Raw genomic sequence first — 26,814 nt, 5'->3', positions numbered from 1 at the left:
TGTGTTAACGACATGGCTGCCAAGAAGTGCACTCACGAGGTGAAGCTTGACATCCACATAATTTCAAGTTACGATTGGCAATCCGATCATAATTCCTTTTAGTGCATGGAGATTTGTCTGTTACATGTACACTCACAATAAATATACATGTTTGAGTGTTCTCATTGCTGCAGTCCTAACCAGTGTGTTATCCATGCTGTGGTAGCCCTCAGTCAGGCTGAATACCAGAGTCAAGGTTTTGTGCGTTGGCTGCTGTCACTTGCTGGCTGACGTCAGGTCGCCCAAGCTATAAAGGAGAGCAGGAGACGCCATTACCTCAGTTTTTCTTGTCTTAACCAACCAAAGAAGTCCAATTTTAACAATTATTAGTAGTCCGGAGTCAGAGACCCCCACAGAAACATGTGTCTCTCTCTAAGGAAAGCAGATATTGGGGGAAGAAGGGAGGGAAAGCATGACTGCAGCAGTGAATACACTTGAATATCTACATTTATGGTAAGTGTACACAACTGTACTATGTTCGTAGTGTTTCAATGCTGCAGTCATAACCATTTGGAAGATTCCCAAAGCTAAGGAGAAGGGTGGAAGGTTAACAGAAACTTAAAACTGGGTGAGCATGCCCTGCAGAATTACAGAGGCAAACCCAGCCCTAGCTTTTGAGAATAGGTTCAGATGGTAATGTTTGGTGAAGGTGTGGACTGAAGTCCATGTGGCAACTTCCAGGATGTCCTTGGTGGGTACCCCTCTAAGGAATGCTGTGGAAGTAGAGGTTGCCCTAGTTGAACGGATTCTGATGGGGGTGTTTTTTCCATGCAAGGAGTAGCAAAATTGTATGCAGAGTGCTATCCATTTGGAAATGGTCTGTTTGGATATTGGTTTCCCCTGTGCCCCTGTTTTAAAGCTGACCAAGAGATGGTCAGTTTTCTGAATGTCTTTGTATGATCCAGATAAAATCTGAGTTGCCTGTGCACATCCAAAGAATGCAATATCCTTTCCCCCTTGTTCTGAGGGTTAGGGAAGAAGGTGGGCAGGTGGATGGCCTGGTTGAGGGTAACATCCGAAACCACCTTTGGCGTGAAGGCAGGAGTGGTTCTCAGGGAGCCCCTGTCTGCATGGAAGATGATAAATGTCTCAAAGGTCATTAAGGCCTGAAGCTCTAACACTCTCCTGGCTGAAGTAATAGCCAGGAGAAAGGCAGTCTTCCAAGAGAAGTACTTTAGTTCTGAGGATGCTGCAAGCTCAAAGCGAGGCAGAGTAAGCTTTTCTAAAACATAGTTCAGGTCCCAGGCTGGGGTGGGCTGTCTTCTGGGAGGCCTGACATTACAGGGTCCTCCAAGGAATTGTTTGATAAGAGGGTGGGAGAACAATGGCTGTTCTGTATCAAAGTGTGCTGAGATGGCACAGGCATGGACCTTTATGGAAGAGAAGGAGAGACCTTTATTAAGAAGCTCAGCAAGACAATCTACAATAAGAGGAATGGAGGGCAGATGAATGTCTTCCCCTTTGACTGGCTCCAGGAGCAGAATCTTTTCCATTTTCCAGCGTAAAATTTTCTGGTGATGGACCTTCTGGCTTCTGTGAGGATGTCAAGGACTTGTCTGCTTAGCATAGATTCTTTGTTGGTTTTGGTATAATAAGCCATGCTGAGAGCTTGAGTGTCTGAAGGTCTGGGTGGAGCATTGTTCCCCCCAGGATAGCAGGTGAGGTATCAGAGGTAGCTGCCAGGGAGGCTGGTGAGATAGGCTGTGCAGCAATGGGTACCAATGCTGTCTGGGCCAATCTGGGGCAATAAGTATTGCTCTTGGTTTTTTCTCCCTTATCTTGATTAGTACTTTTGGAATGAGAGGTAGGGGTGGGAATACATACACAAAGAGGGTACTCCAACGGAAGTTCAGGGCATTGACCTTCCAGGCCAGGTGATGGTACTCCCTGGTGCAGAATTTCTGTACTTGGTGATTTAAATGAGAGGCAAAGAGGTCCACCTGGGGGGTTCCCCATGTGTGGGTAATTTGCAGAAAAATGTCTCTGTGGATCTGCCATTCATGTGGGTCCAGCAGGTTTCTGCTTAGGTGGTCTGCCAGGGTGTTGTTGATGCCCGTTAGGTATTGTGCTATAAGATGCAGTCCTGTGGATGAGGCTGCTAGCCACAGGTTCATGGCTAGTCTGCGCAGGGGGTAAGACTGAATCCCTCCCTGTTTGCTGATGTACCACATGACTGTGGTGTTATCTGTTTTTATGAGAAGAACCCCTGGTTTGAGGTAGGGTTTGAAGGATGCCAGAGTGTTTTGTACTGCCATCATTTCCTTTTGGTTGAAGTGCAGGGTAGTATTTGTGCATCCCAGAGACATTGGGTGCATCTGCCTTCTAGGTGGGTGCCCCAGGCTATGTTCGAAGCATCTGTAGTTATGGTCTGGTCTGATGGACAGAGAGTGAATGGATGTCTCTTGTTCAGAGCACAGGCCCACCAGAGGAACTTGGATCTTATGCAAGGGATCACAGGCAGGGAGGTGTCCAGAGGTTGTGAATGTTGACACCACAGGTTCTTTAGGTGCCACTGAATTTTCCTCCTGTGTAGTCTGGCCAGAGGTACCGGGAGGATGCATAAGGCTATGTACCCTAGAGCTTGTAGGAATTTCCTGGCAGAAAGCTGGGTTTGGGAGGCCAGAGCAGTGAAGTATTTTGGTACGAAACTTTTTCTGGGGACAGAAAGGCCATTTGCTGTTCTGTGTCTAGTAAGGCTCCCAGAAATATTTTTATCCTGGTAGGTGTCCGTTTCCTTTCACTGATAGTGAACCCCAGAGAGGTGAGTAGGGTTTTTACAAATGAGAGGTGCTGCAGGAGCAGTTCCTTGCAGTCTGCCTGGATGAGACAGTCGTCCAGGTAAGGGTAAATCTGTACACTGTTTTGCCTGCAAAAGGCAATGGCAGGAGCAAGCAATTTGGTGAATACCCTGGGAGCAGTAGATAAGCCAAAGGGCAAAGCAGAGAATTGAAATTGTAGTGATCCTGCTCTGAAGTGCAGGAATTTTCTGCATGATTCCCTTATTGGGATCTGCAGGTACACATCCTTTAGGTCTAAGGTCACCATCCAAGCTTTGTTTGGCAGCACTAATAGAAGGTGCTGTAAGATAAGCATTTTGATTTTTGGGATTACCTAAAAGGTACTGAGAAAGGATAGGTTCAGGATGGGACACCAAATCCCCTCTTTCCTGGGAACAAGGAATAGTCTGGAATACAATTCTTTTGCAACTTGTTCTGGAGGTACAGGTTCTACTGCCCCTAGGGATATTAGGTTTTGCACTTGGTTTAGTTCTTCTGCACACTGGTTTGGAGGTAGGTCTGGGTACCCTCTTGGAGGTGGTAGTTCTTGGAAATTGAATTTATACCTCTGAGCAATGATTTTTAAGACCCACTGATCTTTTGTTATAGAGTTCCAATTTTCTCTGCATAGAGATATCCTTCCCCCTAGCTTTTGGTGTGGTGGAGGCAGGCAGAGATGGGAAACGGAGTCATTGAGAGTTTTTTTCCATACAGGGTTGCTTTTGAACTCTCTGCTCTAGTGAATGGGGGGGGGGGCACTGTTTTGTTCTATGCTGGCCCTGAGTTTTGGTCCCCGGTGGGTCTGTCCCTAGGGGATTTGCCGTGTGCCTTCCTGTTTGGTATGTTAGGTGTTCTGCAATGTTCAGAGGGAAAATTTCTGCTGAACCAAGGAGGCTGTACTTGAAGAAAGTCTTTAACAGTCTGCATCGATTTTGCTTTGTCTTCCATCTTTTTAAGTACCTCTTCAGTTTTCTGTCCGAACAAGCGGTCTTTGTCAAGAGGTGCATCTATGACTTTAGCTTTGACATGATCACGGAGAGGTTGTTCCTTCAGCCATGCATGTCTTCTGATAACAGATCCTGCCACTGCTGCCCTGCTAGAAGCTTCTAGGGAATCAAATCCACAGTGCAAAGAGTGCTTTGCCACCTGAGATGAAGAGTGCAGTAATTCTGCTATCTCTTTATTGTTGGCAAAATCTGGAAAAGCAGAAATTTTCTGTTTCAAAAGTTCCAAAGTGTGCTGTTGATATTTTAACATATGGAACTGACAGTTGACAGCCCTTATAGTTAAAGTGGCAGAGGTATATACTTTTTTACCCAATCTGTCCAGGGCCCTGGATTCTTTGTCTGAGGGAGTAGGATTCTTTGCAGAGGTAGCCTTAACTCAGTCAGGTCCCTGAGTAATCACCTCTAGATCTGCTATAGGATTTCTGTAGAGGAATTTATGTGAGTCAGGTACCCAGTAGCATCTGTCAGGTCTTCTGGGGGCAGGTGGAAGGGTGTCAGGGGTAATGCTAGATTCTTGGTAAACATCATCTACCACCTCCAAGATGGGTGGGATGATCAGAGGCCTGTGCTGGAGTAGGTCCAGAAACTCTCTTAGTCTTTTCTTGGATTGATGGAAATCCGTTGATTCCCACTGGAAGTATTCCCTGAGGGTGCGGAGGTTTTCTCCAAAGGAAAAGTCCTCCAGAGGTGATGCAGCAGGAATAGATTCTTCTGCATCTGAGTCTTCATATGCAGTAAGAAGATTTTCCTCTTCAAAAACAGAGGAGTCAAATCCCTCTGAGTCTAAATCCGACAGGATGTCTGGAGAAGGTTCCCTTCTCCTTTTGGCTGGTGTGGCCTGATTACCCCAGATGAAAGTGATAAGATCCTCCGCCATTTTAAGCATTTTAGTTTGAGGAGGGATAGGAGTAGTGGAATGGAGACTTTTTGCTGTTTTCTTTGGACTAGCTCTAAGTCTGGCCTGAAGAGTATCCCTCGGTGCTATCGGTGTGTTAGTCAGAACAGAGTGCAAAGGCCTTGGAGTGAATTCTGAAGCACAAGCGGTATCCTCAGAAGCCGGTGCCTGCGTAGCAGCTCCAGACCCAACCGGGGCAGAGACAGCCGAAGGCTGGTTAGAAAATGCAGTTTTCTGTGGCATACAGGACTCCGAAAGGGTCTCAGTAGAGGCATGTGAAGTAATAGAGTTGGGCATCAGGGGCTGCAAAAGCACCTCACTGAATTCCGAAGAACTGACAACACTTTTAGCGGTGGTGTCGTCGAAAGGCTTTGCCTTATGCGGTCTGTCTCTATTCTTATCTTTACTTTTGGAAGATCTGCGGTTTGCTGACTGATGGACGCCATATTGGTAATCGGAGACGGAAGATGAAAATATCTGACTACAAACAGAGCATTATGATGAATAGTTCTAGCATTAAAGAGGGCACAGAACCGACAGTGGGGTACATCATGATCTAGGCCTAAGCAAGTGACACAGTAAGAATGGAAGCCTCGGTGTAGTATTTGCTTTCCACAGGCAAAACAGTTATTGAGTTTTTCAAACATTGGTTAGTGCAAGAAAAAGCAAGGATCCCCAATGGGGTACTTAGCTTTAGACCTTTTCAGCTGAAGTTCAAAATCTGAAAACAGACGACGAGCACTGTTGCGAATTGCTTCTGCTACGGGCTCCACAGCAAGAAAGACTAAGGTAATGGCATCGCCTGCTCTCCTTTATAGCGTGGACAACCTGACGTCAGTCAGTAAGCGACAGCAGCCAACACACAAAACCTTGACTCTGGTATTCGGACCGACTGAAGGCTACCACACCATGGCTAACCCAATGGTTAGGACTGCAGCAGTGAAACACGAAGAACATCTGCTATAAATTTATACATATTCCATGTGTAACAGAAGCAAATGGTTCCGAAACACATTTTACTGAGTGTAGACAGCAGAAAGAAACTGAACTGAAACTAACCCATTTATTGTACTGCTTATGTTATTTACATTCAAATATAACACCCTGATTCAGCACTACTATAGTGCCACACACTATGTCAACGGCTTAAAGGGTGCTTAATTGTTAAGCAGCCTTCTAAGCTACATTAATGTAGGCTCTTGCACAAGTAGCTCTTAACCAGGATGTCATTTAATGAATATTTGAGCATAACAATGGCACTTCATGCACTACAAGCCCTTTCTCACATGGTGAGGCAGTGAGTTTCCTTAGCAGCTACAACTCAAGCTGAAGTCCACTCAAGGATTCAGAGCTAGCTTGTAGTAAATCCCTTAGGACTGAAAACAATGGTGAATTTGTATGGAAGAGGATGAGAGAGGCTGCCACTTTTAAAGCCAGAATGTAATGACAATGAATCCAGCTGGGCTACTGATGAGGTAAATACACTAGGAAAAACACTGACTTGTTTTCAGAGATGAGTCAGTTGGTATAAGCAAACACCGCATGGCATTTAAGCAACAATCAAGTCTGTAAATAAGGCACAGAAAAAAAGAGGGCCAAAAAAATAGCAATACAAAAGATGTTACATTAAAGCAGCCAATTATAATGATTCAGTTAGGTTTTATTTGGGTTAAGTGCAGTGGGACAGAGATTCATATTTTCCTAAACAAGAATTTCTACAATGTTTCCGTACTGTTAAACTCTCATCCGCTTAGCATCACAGTACAAAAGAACTAACAGAAACTTGTGGGAAAAAGCTAAAAAGCAGAAACACAATGTAAAAAGGCTTGCTAATCACGTGAGAGATATACATTTTTGTGGACTTCTGCCCAGAGTTAAGAGCTATAGACTATATCTGTAAAGCATGCAGTTTCTGTCAAGTGCCAAGATGTTAGACAGCACATGGGATATTGCTACGGATTTGAATTACTTAAGCATGACTAAAAGAAAAATCCAAAGATTAAATCTGAAGCAATAGTGTCCCTTGTTTACGGAACAGCTACAATAAAATTACTGTGTAAAATGCACCATACTCGCAGAGTCTTTCTTCCATAAAACCTAGGCCAACATTTTCACAGCTGGGTGAAACCAAACACAGTTTCACTGCAATATCAAGTGTACAACTTCTTACAACACCGTACATCTACATTTTTACATGGGCATGCATTACTGGTAGGGGAAGATGAGATGCAAAACCAGGATTAGAGACGATGTACTACAATCTCTTCTTAGTTTTACTTGTTTATTTGTTTGCTTGGCAGGTAAGCTGGCTGTACAGTTTGCAATCAGCAGCCAAATCGCAAGGCACCATGTACAAAACATAAGAAAAATATCTAGATAAGAAAGACAAGATGAGCCTGTCAGGACAGGGTAAAGGACTTTCAGCAGAAGGGAAACATTAACTCTAAGATTCAGTACAATCTGCTGCTAGAAATCTAAAGGAAAAAAAGGAGAGAGATCTTATGTAAATAATTTAGTTCTGCTAAATGATGGGATTAAACATTCTTCACTAAGTCTTAGAACCAAAGAAAAGCTTTCCTACTGTCGTACCTTTGGGAAAGGGCACTGCTGAAATGAGAAGTGTTGGGGATGTTGCTGAATCAGAAGGCTACAGACATGGCTTCTCTCTCAACATCGATGAGTGTTCCAAGTGCAGTGTAACATTAGTGCATTTACAGGAGCATTTCTTGAGCCATGGTATGTAGGTAAAGTCCTGCTCTCCCCAGAGTGCTGTATGTACAACATGACTCACTGGAGGCTGACCACTGTGACTACAACATCTACTAACAGCAGGTGCAAGCTTCCCTTCCTTTCTATGAATCTGCATGCTGTCTGTGGATTCAATACCCACTGCTCATCACTGCCTAAATGCAAACTGAATGAACATACAGCAGTGATATTTTCTATGTGTGGCACTAAAGGGGTTGAAGTAAGGAATATAACACTGTGCAACTAGTACCTCAAGTAAGGGATATGCCTCTCTGATTCCAACCATCACTAGGAAATCTTTGCAAAGTAGCCTACCTTGTTCTGACGGAGTTTGCAAAAAATGTAGAAGGAGTCATAGGGCTACATGAAACCTTCTCTGATGACTCCTGTAGACAGCAGCACTACACAAATACCAGGACACGTCTCTTACAAACAGAGCCATTTTTTTTTTAAAAAAGATGAAGTCCAAAGCTGGATGGATAAATAGGATAAATAAGAAGAGGAGTGAAACTGCTTCAGCCAGTTGACAGACAGTAGGCATAATGCAGGCCCAATTACTGATAAACCAGACACTTATTACTATGTTTCTGCAAGTAGAAGGAATACGCACCACAACACAAAAGTGACCAGTATTATAACAACATGACTATACAACATGCAGCTAGTTTTCGTGTAAAGTAAAACTGAGTAAAAGTAAAACAATGTGGTGCCAGACAGAGAAGGGCTGCTCACGTAGGAGAGTTTCTGCCTTTTAGAAACTGCAGGAGTCATGTATGAAGGGACAGCTGCAAAATATGCTATACACCAGTGTGACTTTACATTACAATTATGTTCTTCAATCCACGCTGCTGGGCGGTCCTGTGAACTGGGGGCTCAAAGTTAAAGTTAGTTTGCAACTTCAAAAGGCTGTATGGACAAGCTGGACATGGAAATAGACAAACACATGTACACACAGAAAAAAAAATGAAAATAAAAAATGTCAACTACTCTGCATGCTTATCAAAATAAACTATTTCTCACTTTAGAACTGGATCTTTAGCTGCAGGCATGGAACAAGGATGCAATTAAAGAACACACAAGTACTGTAAACTTGGAATAGCCAAGGATTGTACTCACCAACTATAAGTCTTTCAGTTTCTGGAAGCTTCTTAAATATCTTCCTGAAGTCCTCATTTCTTTGTTTGTAGGTCGGGCTAAGGACCTGTAAATAAAAATCTACATTACTAGGCGTCTCGGTAATGAAGGGTACGCTTACCTTTCGCTCATTCTGCTGCATTTCTGACATTTATTCTCCTGTACAGCCTCAGCACAGCAGGGCAGAGATAGCTAGAGCACAAAGTTCTGTAACCTCCAAGGGCTACAACAGTCTGTTTCACTGTACTGCACTTTATTCCCAGGTTGATTTGAGTACAAGCTGATAAAATGCTCCAAGGCCGATTTCATAACTGGCTCATTCCAAGAAGAAAAACAAGTTGCAAAAAGCTAACTTCAGGATCTTTTCTACTACACATACATTGCCACGCCCAAACTTACAACAGATCAAGTATCCTGTTAGCTATAAATCCTCTATGCAGTCTGGTATCACAGCTTAATTCAGGGCCTCAGGGATTTATAATGAACTCCATCCAGCAACCTCTGACCTCTGAATGCCCAGAAATGTATTCACATCATTGCCAATAGCATAAAACACAATGACACCACTCTACACAGAAAAATCAAAACCTGTGTTATATAAAAAAGAAGCCTCAGAAAAGGTGCAAGATGCTATGGCTGGAAACAATTTCAACAGATGTTATGCTAACATTATGCTTTTTTAATGAAAATTAGTAAATGACTACAGACCTTGTAAAAATAAACTGCTGTAACAGAATTTCAAAATTTAACAAATAATGCAACACAAAGTTCAGGTCACAGCTACAGAAGCAGGGTGCAGGAACCTAGTTTTTGAACCATAAACCTAGACATTAAAATAATTTTGTAACATTGTATTTATTTAAATATGTACAGTGTGTGTGTGTGTGTGTGTGTATGTGTATGCACATGCATATTTATCACCACATGTACACATTTACATACTTACATGGGTACCCTTCAGATGGTCGAACTTTTAAAAGCTCGACTTTCATATGGCAGAGACCATATGATGAAACTTTTAAAAGTTCGAATGGTCTGAATTGGGATCTCCATAGAGCACGGAACGGGAAGATTTCCCTTTACCGCAATGTAGTGGGATCTCAGAGTTGGTATACTTAAATAGCGGGGGAGGGGGTGTGCAGGGGGCTTGCCCCCCTGCTAGCACTGGGTAGATTTTTTTTTTCCCACAATGTCGAACTTTCAAATGTTCGATCATATGGTCTCGGCCATATGAAAGTCCAACATTTGGATGTTCGATTATGTGAAGTAGACCCACACACATACATATGTATGTATTTATACATGTGTCCTTTTAATGTAGAAGACAGCTGCCTAGTTTAGCAAAAGAATTTCTTTCAAACAGCACTACTCATTCAAACTGTACCTCAGAATGTTCCACACAGAAATAAGAACCAACGTGTACCATTTCAAACTTCAGAAAGACAACTTATGTATTTTTTTCAGACTAAACTGTATGGAATGGTCAAAGGGTGCAGAATAGTTAACTCATATTTAGGGAAGAAGTGCTGATTTACAAGAAATTATTCCAAATTAATTTGTTCAAACCCTGATACCAGTCAGCACCTGAAAAGTGCAAATAGGGAATCTTACAATACTGCAACCACTTGAAAACAGAGTGATATTGACCCAAAGCGTTCATGGAAAAGATCAAAATTAATGAGAAGAGACCAACACATTACTGATGCAGGCTTTCTGGAAAAGGGGAAACGTGCAGTTGTGTAAGAACTTACATAACATCAGGTGTCTTACTGATCACTGTTGCTGTATTCATAATGGCGAGTTATCACTGCTGACAACCATCCGTGATTCCAAAACTTTACCTTCCTAGGATTGTATATCCAATGTGTGACCTCAAGTCATACGTGTAGGGCTATACAGATGGATGTACTAGCGGAATTCCTCAGACCATCCCCCAGCCAGCAGCCTGAAGACCCCTGAACTTAGTTTTCCAGGGCTGTAGACTGGACACCATGAGGATACATGCCTACCTCCCTCTGGAAAAAGTGTCAGCTAGGAAAGGCAAAGCATGAAGTGGTAAGGAGGACCCTTATTTTCTAAGATGCTGTCCACAGTAGAGGGTCAGAGGGAGGAAAAACAGAAAGTGTGGCAGTGAGATTACTGAAAAGGAAATTAGAGGGGAAGAACAGTGCAACAGTGATCAGTAGGACAGCTACTGATAAAGAAAGTTCTTACACAGCTGTACTATGTCCTGAATAAAATTCCTGTTGCAGTATTCATAATGAATGGATTACCAGACCTGAAAATGATGTAAGGGTGACTGGTTAGTGAGCTGCAGAACTGTCCCAAGAGGCCAAAAAGGATTGACCTCACTAAAGCAACCTTAGACCATGAGTAAGCATCAGTCCTATAGTGTTTAATGAAGGTGTGTACAGAGGACCAGGCAACAGGTTGTGGTACTGTCCACTCCTTTGTAGAAGGCCCCAGATGATGCTACTGACCTGGTAACATGAGCTTGAGTGCATGAAGGCAAAGACTTACCATGCAGAGAATAACAAGAGGTGATGGCCTTAGAGATCCAGCTTGCAACTGCTTGCTTAGGAACTGGTTGGTTCAATTCTGACTGCATAAAGGAGACAAAACGGTCACATGTTTTTGAAGAAAAGGTAGCGAGATTTACTGCCTGGTTAAGTGATAATTCATTCACTACTTTAGGCATGAATGAAGAGTTAGCTCTCAAGGTCACCCTGTCCTTGTGAAAAATAAGAAATGGCAGGATGGCCTTAAGTGCCTGAAGTAAGAGTCAGAAGTATATTTGTTTTCCAGGTGCAGAATTTGAGGTTTGCTGAGACTGCTGGCTCAAGAGGATGCAAAGTAAGTTTTTCCTTCACAAAGCTGAGATCCCAAAGAGGGGTAATGAGATTCCTTGGTGGTCTAAGCTGCAGCATCCCTTTAAGGGAACTTGACCTCAGGTCTGGACGGGCACTGTGGAGTAGACACTAGAGATAGCCAACAGGTGGGCATTGATGGAAGAGTAGCCCAGACCTGTACACATGAGCTCACACAGACATTTTAGTATGGAAGGTACCTGTGATTTGTTGGGTCATGTCCATTCTTGTGTCACCAAAGTGAAAATTTCTTTCATTTGGCAATGTAGGATTTTCAAGTAGTGGGTCTCATGGCTTCTTACAGAACCTTAATTCCATCCTTTGAAAAGTGATGCCTGTAAAAATTTAGAAACCTTTCACCCACAGTGTCAGGTTAAGTGATGACAGGATGGGGTGGACTAGTGACCCCTTCTGTTGTGTGGTGAGATCTGCTTGTTGTGGCAGTTTGTAGAAGCTGCCCCTGTTTAACCTGTTTAAAAAGAAGAGGAAACCAATGATGTCTTAACTGAAAGGGGATCACTAGCAAGAGTTTTGGCTTTTCTTTTTGGGCCTTTAGAAAAACCTTTGGATAAGAGTTAGAGGAGGAGATGTGTACAGGAATCTCCATGTCCAATGAAAGCTGAAAGCATCTGCCATCCAGGCTGAGACACAAGGGAACCTGGTGCAAAAGGGGGGAGCACTGTTCATTGGTCTCTGATGCAAATAGGTCTATCTGATGTATCTTCAACAGTGGAGGATGTCCAGGAAGACTTGTATGTTGTGGGTCCATTTGTAAGGATCCTCCAAGGTCCTGCTTAATGTGTCTGCCAACACGCTGTCCCATGATGGAATGTATGTGGCTACATGTGTTTTTCTGGGAGACACTCTCCCAAATGGTCTCTGCCAATCTTCAAAGCTGGTAAGACTGGGTTCATCCTTGCTTGTTTATGTACCACACTACTGTATGTTGTCTGCAAACATTTTTAGGGGGTCTGACCTTAATCCATGGGAAATGTCTTGAAGAGCTAGGTTGAGAGCCCTCATCTCCTTTATGTTTATGTGATGTTGTAGTCATTTTGGTTACCAACTGCCCTGAACCCGGTGTGTCCCTGTCCAGGTTCCCCATGCCTGGTCCAAGGCATCTGCATGTATTTCTTGAAATGGAAGTGGTGGGGTGAAAGAAGTCCTGGGTATAGTATCATCTGGTCCCGCCACCAGGACAACTCTCTTCTGATACAAAATAGTGGACGGATTACTGTGGCTAGTTGATGACAGTGCTGGGTACCAAAATGCTTTCAGATACCACTGGATTTTCCTCATATGAGGTATGGTTAGAGGAAGCATTGGAAGAGTTGCCGACGTGAATCGTAAGGCCTTTAGTATCTCTTTTGCTGAGTACTGGAAGAGGGAAGTGAGGTTATTAAAGTAATTTTCAATATTCTGCACTTTTTCCTGAGGCAGGTAGGCATGCATCCTTATGTTGTCCAGGCTGCAACCCTGGAAAACTAAGTTCTGAGTTGGCTGCAGGGGGCACTTCTTGTAGCAGGTACTGAAACCCATTTGTGAGAGTAGATTGTGGGTTTGCTGCAAGTGTTGTATGAGTACCTGAGGCGAGAAGGTTTGGATTAATAAGTTGTCAAACTAGACAAAAATCTGGATTCCCTATGTTGAACAGAAGACAATTACAAGTACCAGACACATGAACATTCTTGGGGCTGTGTAAAGCCCAAAAGGTAGCAGTAAACTGAATATGAGATGACCCAGCAGAAAACCTGAGGAATCTCCTGGGGGTGGATCTGGTTTGTGGAGGGGATGGCATGCCATTTAAAGGAGGATTTCCACCCAAGACAAGATATAGCCCTTTTTATAACAGAAAGCACCTACTGGTCTGTGGTAATCTTTTCCCAGGTGGAGACAGACTGGGTGAGCATTTTTGAGAGGAGAAGGGCTGGAAAATGTTGAGACTTTGTAGACAGTCACAAAGATTGGTCTCCAAAGGAAGACCTCCCAGAAGAGGAATCTCTCTCTGGTTTCTTTGTGAATCTCTTTCTAGGAGCCTTTTTGTGTTTCTGTCTCAGCCTTGGATCTGTAACAAAAGATGTAGGTTTTGTTAGGCAATTCCTTTGGTACTTGGGTACGGAAGTTAGGAGAAGTTGTTTGCAGTCTTCTTAGAGGGTTTTGAAAAGACTGGCTACCTGAGGTCCAAACATGAGATTTTAGTCTAAAGGCCAATCCATAATTTTTCCTTTCAAGTTTTCAGGTATGGGTTGATTGTGCAACCATGCATATCTGCAGAAGACAAAACCAGTGGCAGCTGCTCTGGATGAGGTATCTACAGCATCATTACTACATTTATCAATGAGTCTGGTTACTTGTGTAGCCTGATTAAGTAGACAACATCTGTTATTTAGAATCATTCCCTTAAGGGTCCACTACTACCTTATTTAAGGAATTGAGGATGGATATCAAATACATGAATATTTGGGTTTGGTATTTTACAACCCTGAATGCCAAAGTGGAGTAGGGATAAACTTCTTATCCCACCTAGCCATAGCTCTACTAACCTTGCCTGAAGAGAGGGCACTGGCATTAGGGAGGAGCTTAGAAGATTCAGCAGAAGTGAGAGACACTGCAGAGGTGTCTGGCACAAGATTTTTAAATATGAATTTAAGATTATCAAGGACATTACAAAATCTGTCTGGCCTTTTGGGAACAGGAAGCTGCAAGTCAGGGGCAGCAGATGTGGGCTGAAATGCATCCAAGAAGGCCTCAAGAATAGGGGGAACTGGGGAAGGTGCATGAATGTCCATTTCCAAGAGGGTGTAGTATCTTTTCTGAAGCTCTGTAATTTGCCTAGACTCCCAGTCAAAATGTTTCATCATGTTTAATAGTGTCTCATTAAAAGAAAGCTTCTTCCGCAGGAGAGTCAGGAAAAAGGGAATCTTCATCATCTGACAGGACTTGGTCAGGGGAGTAAATTTAATATGAATTTGTCAAGGAATGGTTCTGAATAAGAAGCCTCCTCATCTTCAGAAAGAGATGAATCCACAACAACATTTTGAGGGGTAGGGTGATGCTGAAAAGAAAAGGATGGTGGCTTCAGGGCCATAATGACCTTCTACTGGCCCTGAGAAAAGTCTATCCATTCCTTCTCCCTATATACATGTTTAGTTTTTAGGCATTTCTTCTTTGGCATGATGTCCGCTTGAACCAAGTGTGCTGGTTAGGATCCCTGACGTACCTCATTTGGTTTACCAGAGATCTCCTCCCTAACCAGTACCTGGGGAATGCTCTCAGGATGCACCGAGATGATGATGCGTAGTTCAGCTTAATCTGCATGTTTTTCAGTCATAACAGCAGCCATTACTATAATGGCCTCCAACTGGGACTCAGTAGAGTGCATCTTAGATGTAACTGGATGTGTCTCAGGTTCTGAAACCTCAGCAGGTATGTTGGAGTTAGAAAGAGTCGACAGAGTTTCTGGCCTAGTTCTTTTAAGCTTCTTCTTAAGATGTAATGGTACGTCCGGGGAAACAGAATATGCTATCTAGAAGCGGACTGAGCATTTAAGACACTGGGTGCTCAGAAAAGTATTGAGCAAGAACAAATGGGATCACAATGCATCAAAATACTGAGGAAGGACAAAAGGGATTGCAATGTCTTGGGTACAAACAACTGGCAAATGGGAACAGGCTTTGTAGTCTGTGTTCCACTCCTACTCATAAAAGACACTGGGTATACGCAAGTCTTTGTACAAGATTTGCCTACTGCACTTGTACAAACCCTTCTAGCTGACATTTAATACTGTTAAGCAAATACATTTTAGAAAAACAATGGAAGGTTCCCCAATGGGGCATTCATCTGTTTACTTGAAGCAACAGTGACAATGACCAAAAGACAAACAGTCCAGTGGATAAGTGATCTGCATTCAGGCTGGCAGCAAGACAGTGTGAGTAATTACACTTGTAGGTCTGCCTATATACACCTATGTTTACCAGGACACATGTTGGATGTATGATCATGAGAAAGTAAAGGTTTGGTACACTGACTGGACGTCAGCAGTGATAACCCATTTATTATGAATACTGCAACAGTGATTACTAATGCTACTGCAACTTCTTAGAAAAGAAACTTTAAGTCAGAAAGGTTATCTCTTGACAGATAGTAAAATCTATATGGCTGCCGTCAAACCCTGAGCCCAAGGAAGCATATTGGAGGGAGTAGCAGTAACGCTGTTGATGAATGGCTGGAAAGAACTGGAGAGACAGAATACTGCCACTGCCAGCTATAACTACAAAAGTCATACATCTCAAAATGTAAGTCTCTTAGTATGGTGCCAGACTAAAGGGCAGCAACTACTACTCACCAATGTCCCCTCGGCAATCTCATACCTGTAATACTGTTCTCTAAAGGCCTGCCCTACACCTCCATTAAAATCCATCCCTCGACCATCTCTGCCTGCCTCTATGTCCACCAGTGTTCTTGCCACCTATGTCAAAACAATTTATCAAGGGGATTATTCAATTAAGAAACCCCACCACCTCCCTTGTGAGGGTCGCTGCTCCTGCCTGGGACCTTTATTTCATATTGAAAAACCTTATCTTGTCCCTGCCACTGCCTGTTACCTCTGCAAATATCAAATTTCTTTCTTAGTAAACATCATCTCAGCCAGAAGGCTCTGCAAGTTGCAGGTACTCATGTGTACGGAGCCCTTTTTAGGTTCTATCAAGGCAGTATTTCCCCAAGGACATATCTTTTTACCAAGCCAATATAAAGCAGGTATAGTGACACCACCAAGAATCACAGGAAGCATGGTAGAGTAGATAGTTACATACAAAAATGACATGGAAAAAGACTGAGAGAGACCAGACTGCCTCTGACAAAGATGTCCATTTTTTAGGTAGGGAGGCAGAACTGCTAGTAACTCTAGTATACACTGCACTATGATGACCTGCACCCAAGTGGAAGTCTCAATGGCAATGGGGAACAGCTGGTAAAACATGCAAGGGAGTAAAACATCTTCCTAATATGAGGCAATATCAGAACATTATAACATGAAATACTACTTAGAAAAGGACTGCAGCAGGGCCAGTGGTACCATCGAGTACCCGATTACAAAATAAGAGTAGGAGAAAATAAAAGTATCAGTAACACCACTGAGATCCTGACTGAACACGGTACCATCAACAATATCAATAAGGACACAATAAATCAGTAAAGGGACTTAGCAAGAAATTTTTGAAAGAGAGAAGAAATAGTGCTATTATTAGTAAGCACCCACAAAAGGGGTAAGGAATAGCAGGATGGCACTGTCAAAATGGGCTATCATAAAAATGACAGATATTTCAGTAACAAGGAAAGGGGCATGGGAATATTGGTTAAAATAGTGAGACTCAGGCACAGAAAGATTCATAGGTGTATACTAGGCTAATGACCAATATGGCCCTTATACGCCTAGCCGGGCACCCAAACATGACCCACAAATTTGATTTATATAGGGTGTGATTTATTGATGGCCTCTGTCCATCAGAGACATAGGCAACAGATCAAGGGAGAAAGAAATGTTGTGTAAGAACTTACCATAACCATAGATGTCCTTCTCTTCCATGCTGCAGTATTCTGCATATGGGTTTACCTTTCTAGTCTTGCATACGTATGTCCAGTATCCAAAAGCTTTCAGTCCCAACTAGGTGCATGAGACATCAGGTCTAGGCAAAAGTAAACGGGTCATAAAAGTGACGTTGGCACGCACCAGCCCTCAGAACTGAAGTCCCCAGCTGGAGCCAATTCTAATTGGGCAATGCCAAGTCATTGCCATTCAGAGAGGGAAACATAACTGATAAGCAGGGAAGGAGGGAGGGTAGGAATACTGCAACATAGAAGAGATGGACATCTATGGCTATGGTAAGTTCTTACACAACTTTTCTATGTCCTTCTATTCCTATGCTGCAGTATTCTGCATATGGGTGAGTGCCAAAGTTCACTGAGAAAGGGTGGTTGGTATGGAAGGAGACTCCAGGAACCCATGCAGGGTAGCCCTAGCGAACCCTGCCCTGGACCTAGAGATGTGGTCTAGATTCTAGTGTTTGGTGAAGGTATGAATTGAAGACCAGGTGGCTGCCTCCAGGATAGAGGAGGTGTCCAGGCCCTTGAAAAAAGCCACTGAGGATGCCATGGCTCTAGTGGAGTGGGCCTCTTACTGTATCTTGAAGTGATTTACCATGGTGTTGGTAACAGAAGGTAATAGCCTTGGAAATCCAAGCCGAAATAGTCTGTTTGCACACAGCCTTCCTTAGTGCTCCAGGGTGGAAAGATATGAAAAGGTGGTCAGTCTTTCTGATAGACTTAGTGTTGTGGAGGTAGAATCTAATTTGTCTGTGAACATCCAGGAAATTAAGTATTCTTTCACTTCTTCCTTGTGGGTTTGGATAAAAAACAAGTAAGTGGATGGCCTGATTGAGAGACAGGTCATTCACTACCTTGGGCATAAAGGATGGATTTGTCCTGAGCGTAACCCTGTCTTTATAAAAGACAGGAAAGGGAGGGGTAGCCATTAGTGCCTGGAGCTCTGATACCCTTCTGACAGAAATGATAGCCACTAGGACGACTGTCTTCCAGACGCAAAGCTTTAGGGAAGCTTGATCACAGGCTCAAAGGGTGTCAGTGTAAGCTTCTTCAGCACATAGTTGAGATCCCAAGGAGGAGTAGGTTTCCGGGAGGGTCAGAGGTGTAGGACCCCTTTGAGGAAGAGCTTCAAAGGGAGCCTGGATGCCAAAAGGGTATCCATGGGAAGGCATGGAGAGATAGCAGACAGGTGTTCCTTAATAGATGAGTAGGCCAAGCCGGTCTGAAGTAACTCACATAAATAAGACAGCACTAGGGGAATGCCACTGATAAGCGGATCCAGCTGCTTATTTTGTCACCAACAAATTAAACTTTTTCATTTAGACAGGTAAGATTTTCTAGTGTTAGGTTTCCTGGCCTCCTGCAGGACACTGAGCATGTCCTCATTGTATAGGTGTCTGTATGGGATCAGAAGCCTATCCATTACAGGATCAGTTGTAGCAGCTGCCACTGTAGGTGAATTAAAGATCCCTTGTGCTGTGTGAGAAGGTCCACTCTGTGGGGTAACTTGTGATGATTGCCCTTGGACAATTGAAGAAGTAAGGGGAACCAATGCTGTCAGAGCCAGTAGGGAGTCACCAACAAGATTTTTTGATTGTTCTGCTGAATCCATAGCAGAACCCTCTGAATGACAGGGAAGGGGGGGAATACATAAAGATATTTCCCATTCCATAAGACAGAGAAGGCATCTGTTGCCAGTGCCTGTGGGTCTGGTGTCCTGGTACAGTATCCTGGAAGTTGCCTGTTGCTGGCAGAGGCAAACAGGTCTAATTGTGATGTACCCCATCTGTAGAGCATGTCCAGGAAGATATGCTTGTGGAGCATCCATTTGTGTCGGCTTGTGCTTGTTCTGCTTAAAAATCTGCTTGGGAGTTGTGGATAGAGGGAATGTATGCTGCTTTCAAGGTAATTCCCTGGGAAGTGGCTACTTCCCACACCAATATAGCAAGTCTGCAGAGTAGGTAGGACTTGGTCCCTCCTTGTTTGTTGATATACCACAGGAATGTGGAGTTGTCTGTGTATATCAGGAGGGATCCCTTCTGAAGGAAAGGAGTGAATGCCTGAAGGGTTAGGAGGACTGCCCTCATTTATCTGGCATTGATGTGTTCTGTTTTCTGCTTGCATGTCCACAGGCCTTGAACTTTTCGATAGCCGAGAGTGGCCCCCCCCACCACAGGTCTAAGGCGCCCATATGCATGACCTAAGATGGATGAGGTGGTTGGAGGGGGAATCCTGGGTGGAGATTCACCTGGGCCAACCACCATAAGATCTCCCGTTTTAGGCATGGAAGAAAAGGCACAATGTGTTCTAGTCGGTGGTTGTGCTGTTTCCAGACAGAGCTTAGGTACCACTGTAATTTTCTCATCTGTAACCGAGCTAGGGGTAGCATGGAAATGGTAGCTACCATGTAACCCAGCAGCTTGAGGTACTACCTCGCAGTCAGATAAGGGGAGAGTAGAATCCCTTGCAGGTGCTCTGAAAGAGAACTCACCTTTGCTGGGAGCAAGTATGTCTCCATCAAGTCTGTGCAGATTCTGCACCCTAAGAACATAATGTCTTGGGTCGGTGTGAGGTTGGACTTTGGGAAGTTTATATGGAACCCAAGAGCCTGTAGGAAAGACACCATGAACTGGATATGGGTTAGGAGTGTTTTTTGGCTGGCAACCTGTAAAAGCATGATGTCCACGTATGGGAATATCTGTATCCCTTTTGTCCTGCAAAAGTCCATTACTGGAGCCAGGCATTTGGTGAAGACTCTGGGTATGGTTGAAAAGTCCAAAAGGCAAAGGAGCCCACTAAGAATCTTAAGTATATTCTCTGTGTGGGTCTTATGGGAATGTGCAAGTAGGCATGCTTCATGTCTAGCGTAGCTAGGAAGTCTTTGCACATAATAAGAGGGATCACAGTTGGCAGGGTCAGCATTTTGAAAGTTGGCACCTTTAAGAAAGGATTGAGCCTTGATAGGTCTAGGATGGGTCTCCATGGCCCTTCTTTCCTGGGAACTAAGAAAATCCTCGAGTAGAACCCTTTTCCAAATTGGGAGGGAGGTATTCTTTCTATAGTGCCCTGGTTAATAAGGGACTGCAGCACTGGTAGCAGGAGGGGCAGTTGATGAGCAGGAGGTCGTGGCTTGTGTAGACTTACTGGAGAGGTTATCCAAGACAGGAAGTAACCATCTTGGAGGTTGGAGAGGACCCACTTATCAGAAGTGACCTGATTCCAAAGAGGAAGGCAATGGGAAAGGTGAGCAGACAGTGGAATGGAGGCAGCTGGTGGGGGAGGCAGGAGTGGCAAGTAGTCAGACACTACATGCCCTGTCCTGAAAGGGCACCCTTTGACTACAGGAGGAAAGTGCTCTAGCTGAAGAAATTTTCTTTCCTGCTTGCCTGTGTCTAGTTTGAGGTGCAGGATTGGAGTGTTTCCTGAGGAACTGTGTTTTTGCAGGACAGTTCCTGTAAAATTTAGGTACATGAGAAACTAGCAGATGCTGAAGATCCTGCATCTCTTTTCCGTTTTGTTACAGGGATTTGAAAAGATCTGCTACTTTTGAGCCAAATAAGGCAGCACTGTCAAGTGGTGCATCATTGACCTTAGCTCTGAAATCATCTGTCTGGGGTTGCAAGAGCAGCCAGGAGCATCTGCGAAGTGCAGAAGCTGAAGCTGCTGACCTTGCTGAAAATTCTGCAGCACTGTAGTTCCATTTAATTGAATGCCCTGGTGACTTGGGACGTAAGGGCCAGTAGAGAAGACACAGCTGAGTTGGCTGAGGAGTCTGGAATGTCTGCCAACAGTTTGGTCACAGAGTCTAGAAGAGACAGGGCGTACTTGGTAATTAGTAGCTCTAAATGCCAAAGTAGAACAGGTGTAAATCTTTTTGCCTAGCCTTTCCATAGTTTTGCTGTCTTTGTCAGCAGAAAGGATGGTGGTGGTAGGCAAGAGTTTGGAAGCTTTGTCTGTGGAGACAGAAATGGTAGCTGGATCTGCAGGAAGGCACTTAATCAAGTGCTTAGCTGAATCTGGGACTTTGTACAGTCTGTCTGCTCTACCAGGAGCAGGAGGTTGAGAGTCCAGATGGAGAGATGCACAGGAAAAGGCATCTAAAAAGGCAAGCAGTATAGGAGGAATGGCCGAAGGGCTTGGTGTTTCCATTTGAATGAGGTCATAGTACCGCTTTTGTATTTCAGACATGTCTGTGGATTCCCATTTGAAGTGTTCCTTCATTTTAAAAATAGTTTCAGAGTAGGTCAAGTCTTCAACAGGGGAATCTGGGTCTACTGATTCTTCCTCTGGGATCCACATCCCAAGGGAGAAGAGAGTTGTGAATTATAACAGAGGGAATCACCTGAGGAATCTGAACCGATGTCCTCTTCCCTAGTAACTCAGGTTGAGGCCCAGGACTAAGGAGAAGAGGAGAAGTTGCAGGAGCAGAAGCAGCTGATGTAGGCCTCAGGGCCATGAAAGCTGAGAAAAGGCTTTGTCTAAAGGCCTGTCAGTCTGGAATACTTTCTGCTGGCTGAGAGATATGCTTCCTTTTTTCTCTACTCTTGAGAATCCCAACTGGCATCTGTTTAGGAGCGGGTATCAAAGTCTGACGCAGGGAATCAGAAAGTTCCCCTGAAAATGCTGGTTCCCCCGGCATCCAAAACTGTTGCTGGAATAGCCTCTGCAGATGTACTCTCGCTCACCGGTAGTATGGCTTCCTCAGAGGTACCCGTGACATCCAGTGTGGCGGACCAGGGTCCAGATCCTAAGGACAAGCGGACGTTGTCCACAGGCTGTAGATCAGCCAGAAGAGGCTCAGTAAATATTACAGGCCGTAAAGATCTGGCCTTCTTTCTTGGTGGTTCAGAGGTGACATTTGATGAAACCTCCATACACAAAGTAAGTTGTTTTAGATGTTGGTTCTCTAAGTACAAACTGAGTGCATGCAGATGACTGCACAACGTTTTCAGAATGAATGACTGGCAAATAGGGCAGGCCTTATAACCATGCAACTGTCCGACACAGAACAAACACTTATCATGGGTGTCTTTATGAGGGATCCGATGGCCGCACTGACATTTACCCTTTCTGGATGACATGAAAAGGCAGTAATACAAAAGGAAGAACTGAAAAGGTCCCAAACAGGAAACATAGCTTGAAACTTGAATCAGTCATTAGCGAAAGCAGGAACACCTGGCGTACAACTGGCAGCTGGAAAATTCTGAGGGCTGGTGTGTGCCGACATCACTTTTGTGGCCCACGTACACTTGCCTAGACCTGGCGCCTCGCGCACCTAAGAGAGACTGAAAGCTTTTGGATACTGGCCGTATGTACGCGAGACTATAAAGGTAAACTCATATGCATAATACTGCAATATCTTCTGATTACCAATCCATTGGTCCACGTTGTGCTTAAATGGGTATAGAGAGGAATTCTGCTTCACATGGATGGGAATCCTATTCCAAAGAATTGGAATTCTCTGAGAAACATCTGACTCTCTAACATGTTCTATTTATGTTGCATGAAAAATTTAGGTCTTTTAATCTAGTAGTTCTGAGGCTATTTGTTAAGATGTGCAAATAGTTCATCAAAACAGGGTCCAAGGATGCCTTGTATGACAGGCAAAGATCACCTCTCAGAAGTCTGTATGATACTGAGTAAAGAGACAAGGCTTTGATGCAATCAGGGTAGGTCATTGTATTTACTCCCTGTATTCTTTTTGTAAGGAACCTTTGTGGATGTTCCATTTGCTGCGTTTGTCTGTCTGGTCTAGTACATACCAAAAGTGGAATGGGGGGTTAGAATGATGGTTAAGGTGTTTACCATACAAACATAAGGGGCAGGGTTTGATTCTTACATGAGGTAATTGTATAGGCTTAAAATGGCCCACAAGGGCAGTTAGCCCTGTACTAATCTATGAATCTATGAATGATGGGTCTGATGAGGGCCGAGTACAGCGGTATAATGACCTCTCTTGATGTTAAGCAACATAAAAGGGATTTCTTACTGCCTTGCGCACATGTTGGTTGAAAGCTACATGACTTTTCAAATCCCTGACAAGTGAATCAACTTTTAATGGTGTTTTACTCATGACCTAGTTACCTGAGGTGGCAGACATCCCAAAAATGTACTATAATGCATTTCTTGTTACTGAGTTTTAAGCTATGGCTTTGACACCATGCTTTTGTTTGTATTAAACATCCCTGAAGGCTATTCTCATTTTGGGGGATGCACTGACTGCTCCCAGTCTGAAATCATCTGTGAACTTAATTAACCAGGGGCCTTTGACATTGACTTTGACATCTGAGAAGTAATTGCCAAATAGGAGTGGGTCTAGCACAGTGCCCTGGGGGACTCTACTGGTAACTGGCCTCTTTCTGGAGGTGGCCTCACTTATTCTCACCTCCCGGGTGCTATCAGTGAGTCACCAAACTATCCAGTGTGTTATAATTGGGTCTTCCATAGGTTTGTTGTCAATGCCTGAGGGGGGTATTGTATCAAATGCTTTAGCTGGATCTAGGTAGGCAGTATTCACTGTTTTCCTCTCATCCATTGTCTTAGTGACCTTTTCAAAGATGTCCACCACACTCAGTAAGCGTAACATTCCTTTGACAAAGCCAAAATAGAATGTCTCCTCAGTGTCTGGAAGTCTCCTCTGTCCTTGTTGATAATTTCCATTACAATTCTTTCCATGGCTTTGCAAATAAGGCTAGTCGGACTAATGAGCCTGTACTTTCCAGAAACTACTGAAGGTTCTCCTTCATGAATGGGGATGACTGTCGCAGTCTTCCATGCATGTTTTACAAAGCCTTTTTAAGACTAGAGTTAAATAATGGCTCCAAGGGCAATGAGAAGTTATATTTCAGACTGTTCAGGACGCATCCGAGGATGTGATCTGTGACCATTGAGGCCATGTTCCTGGTTTGATCAAGCACAGCCAGTATGTGTTTCCTAGTTACAGTTGGAGGGGTTACGTCTGAGAGTATTTTCTGGGGGAAGGTTGGGGATGAGAGGGGATAATGGTGGAAATTAATTTGTCCAACAGGTTTGCTATTATCCCCAGCCCGGACCCTATGAATCAGGCACCATTAACCACCACTTCAGCACTCTGCTGTGTGCTGCCCTTAAGATTTCTGACATAGGTGAAGAAGCCATTATGGTTATCTTTCACCTGGGAGGTTCTCTTAACCTCAAAGTTGGCCTTGTGTGATGTAATTAGTCCTCTTAGCTGCCTATATAGTTTGATGAGAGAGTTTCTATATTTATGAGAACTACCTTTACAGATTTTTGCCGTAACTGTTTTCCTTTTGTGTATATCTTGTTCAATTTGGGATGCCACCAAGGCAATTTGTTTCCAGGGCTAGTCCTGGGCTTACCTCTGGTAGGTATAGCAGCCTCTATGCAGCCAATGACACAAATGCACAGAATGTCTGACAGCAATTCAGCATAGGCTGCTGTTTTCTCAAGGAGGGGCAATGAATTTGGACAAACCACAACTTAATAAAAGTTAATGTGTCTTGGAATAGTACCTAACTGCTACTGATTTTACTGGGATTACAGAGGAGGAGGAGATACTGGAGGGTGAAGTATTCTCCCATATTTGTGAGCATGTGGTCCAGTATGTTGCAGCCTCTAGTTGGTGTATTAACTATTTGGTCAAGGGTGTTTGCAGTTACTTAGTCCAGGAATCTCTATGTCTACTGAATTAAAATCGTACAGGATTCCCAGTCTATAGAGGGGTAACTAAAGTCTCTCATGAGTAGAGTGTTAGGATGGATGGAAAGTTTCTACAGTAAGTTCAAGTATCCACTGTGACCTTCTTGTGACATGGAGGGTGACCTACAGCTGGCTAGGGCATCGTACAGGAATTTGTCTATGGTGATCTGCACGTGGAGGAACTCCAGCACGTCATCCTGTTTGACCAACCTAGAGGTATGCCTATTACGAAGAGGCTCAGTAAGTATCACAGGCCGTAAAGATCTGGCCTTCTTTCTTGGTGGTTCAGAGGCGACATTTGATGAAACCTCCATACACAAAGTAAGTTGTTTTAGATGCTGGTTCTCTAAGTACAAACTGAGTGCATGCAGATGACTGTGCAACGTTTTCAGAATGAATGACTAGCAAATAGGGCAGGCCTTATAACCGTGCAACTGTCTGACACAGAACAAACACTTATCATGGGTGTCTTTATGAGGGATCCGACGGCCGCACTGACATTTACCCTTTCTGGATGACATGAAAAGGCAGTAATACAAAAGGAAGAACTGAAAAGGTCCCAAACAGGATACATAGCTTGAAACTTGAATCAGTCATTAGCGAAAGCAGGAACACCTGGCGTACAACTGGCGGCTGGAAAGTTCTGAGGGCTGGTGTGTGCCGACATCACTTTTGTGGCCCACGTACACTTGCCTAGACCTGACGCCTCGCGCACCTAGGAGAGACTGAAAGCTTTTGGATACTGGCCATATGTACGCGAGACTATAAAGGTAAACTCATACGCAGAATACTGCAATATCTTCTGATTACCAATCCATTGGTCCAAGTTGTGCTTAAATGGGTATAGAGAGGAATTCTGCTTCACATGGATGGGGATCCTATTCCAAAGAATTGGAATTCTCTGAGAAACATCTGACTCTCTAACATGTTCTATTTATGTTGCATGAAAAATTTAGATCTTTTAATCTAGTAGTTCTGAGGCTATTTGTTAAGATGTGCAAATAGTTCATCAAAACAGGGTCCAGGGATGCCTTGTATGACAGGCAAAGATCACCTCTCAGAAGTCTGTATGATACTGAGTAAAAAGACAAGGCTTTGATGCAATCAGGGTAGGTCATTGTATTTACTCCCTGTATTCTTTTTGTAAGGAACCTTTGTGGATGTTCCATTTGCTGGCTTTGTCTGTCTGGTCTAGTACATACCAAAAGTGGAATGGGAGGTTAGAATGATGGTTAAGGTGTTTACCATACAAACATAAGGGGCAGGGTTTGATTCTTACATGAGGTAATTGTATAGGCTTAAAATGTCCCACAAGGGCAGTTAGCCCCGTTCTAATCTATGAATCTATGAATGATGGGTCTGATGAGGGCCGAGTACAGTGGTATAATGACCTCTCTTGATGTTAAGCAACATAAAAGGGATTTCTTACTGCCTTGCGCACATGTTGGTTGAAAGTTAGGTTGATATTTACATGACTTTTCAAATCCCTGACAAGTGAATCAACTTTTAATGGTGTTTTACTCATGACCTAGTTACCCGAAGTGGCAGACTTCCCAAAAATGTACTATAATGCATTTCTTGTTACTGAGTTTTAAGCTATGGCTTTGACACCATGCTTTTGTCTGTATTAAACATCCCTGAAGGCTATTCTCATTTTGGGGGATGCACTGACTGCTCCCAGTCTGAAATCATCTGTGAACTTAATTATCCAGGGGCCTTTGACACTGACTTTGACATCTGAGAAGTAATTGCCAAATAGGAGTGGGTCTAGCACAGTGCCCTGGGGGACTCTACTGGTGACTGGCCTCTTTCTGGAGGTGGCCTCACTTATTCTCACCTCCCGGGTACTATCAGTGAGTCACCTAACTATCCAGTGTGTTATAATGGGGTCTTCCATAGGTTTGTTGTCAATGCCTGAGGGGGGTATTGTATCAAATGCTTTAGCTGGATCTAGGTGGGCAGTATTCACTGTTTTCCTCTCATCCATTGCCTTAGTGACCTTTTCAAAGATGTCCACCACACTCAGTAAGCGTGACAGTCCTTTG

General features: G+C 43.7%; 1 protein-coding gene across 1 annotated transcript in view; it reads right to left on the bottom strand.

The window, feature by feature from the left end:
• GRAMD1A (GRAM domain containing 1A) overlaps nucleotides 1-26,814 on the bottom strand; it is a 1,293,980-nt gene that overhangs the window by 532,849 nt on the left and 734,317 nt on the right. The window contains exon 4 of the mRNA XM_044079359.1: nucleotides 8,583-8,667. Coding sequence (XP_043935294.1) covers nucleotides 8,583-8,667 — 85 coding nt within the window. The remainder of the gene's footprint in view (nucleotides 1-8,582; nucleotides 8,668-26,814) is intronic.

The sequence above is a fragment of the Protopterus annectens genome, chromosome 8.part0 (assembly GCF_019279795.1).
Source record: "Protopterus annectens isolate FY-2018-M chromosome 8.part0, PAN1.0, whole genome shotgun sequence".
Classification (NCBI taxonomy): Eukaryota; Metazoa; Chordata; order Ceratodontiformes; family Protopteridae; genus Protopterus; species Protopterus annectens.
This window is presented reverse-complemented; position numbering and strand designations above follow the sequence as displayed.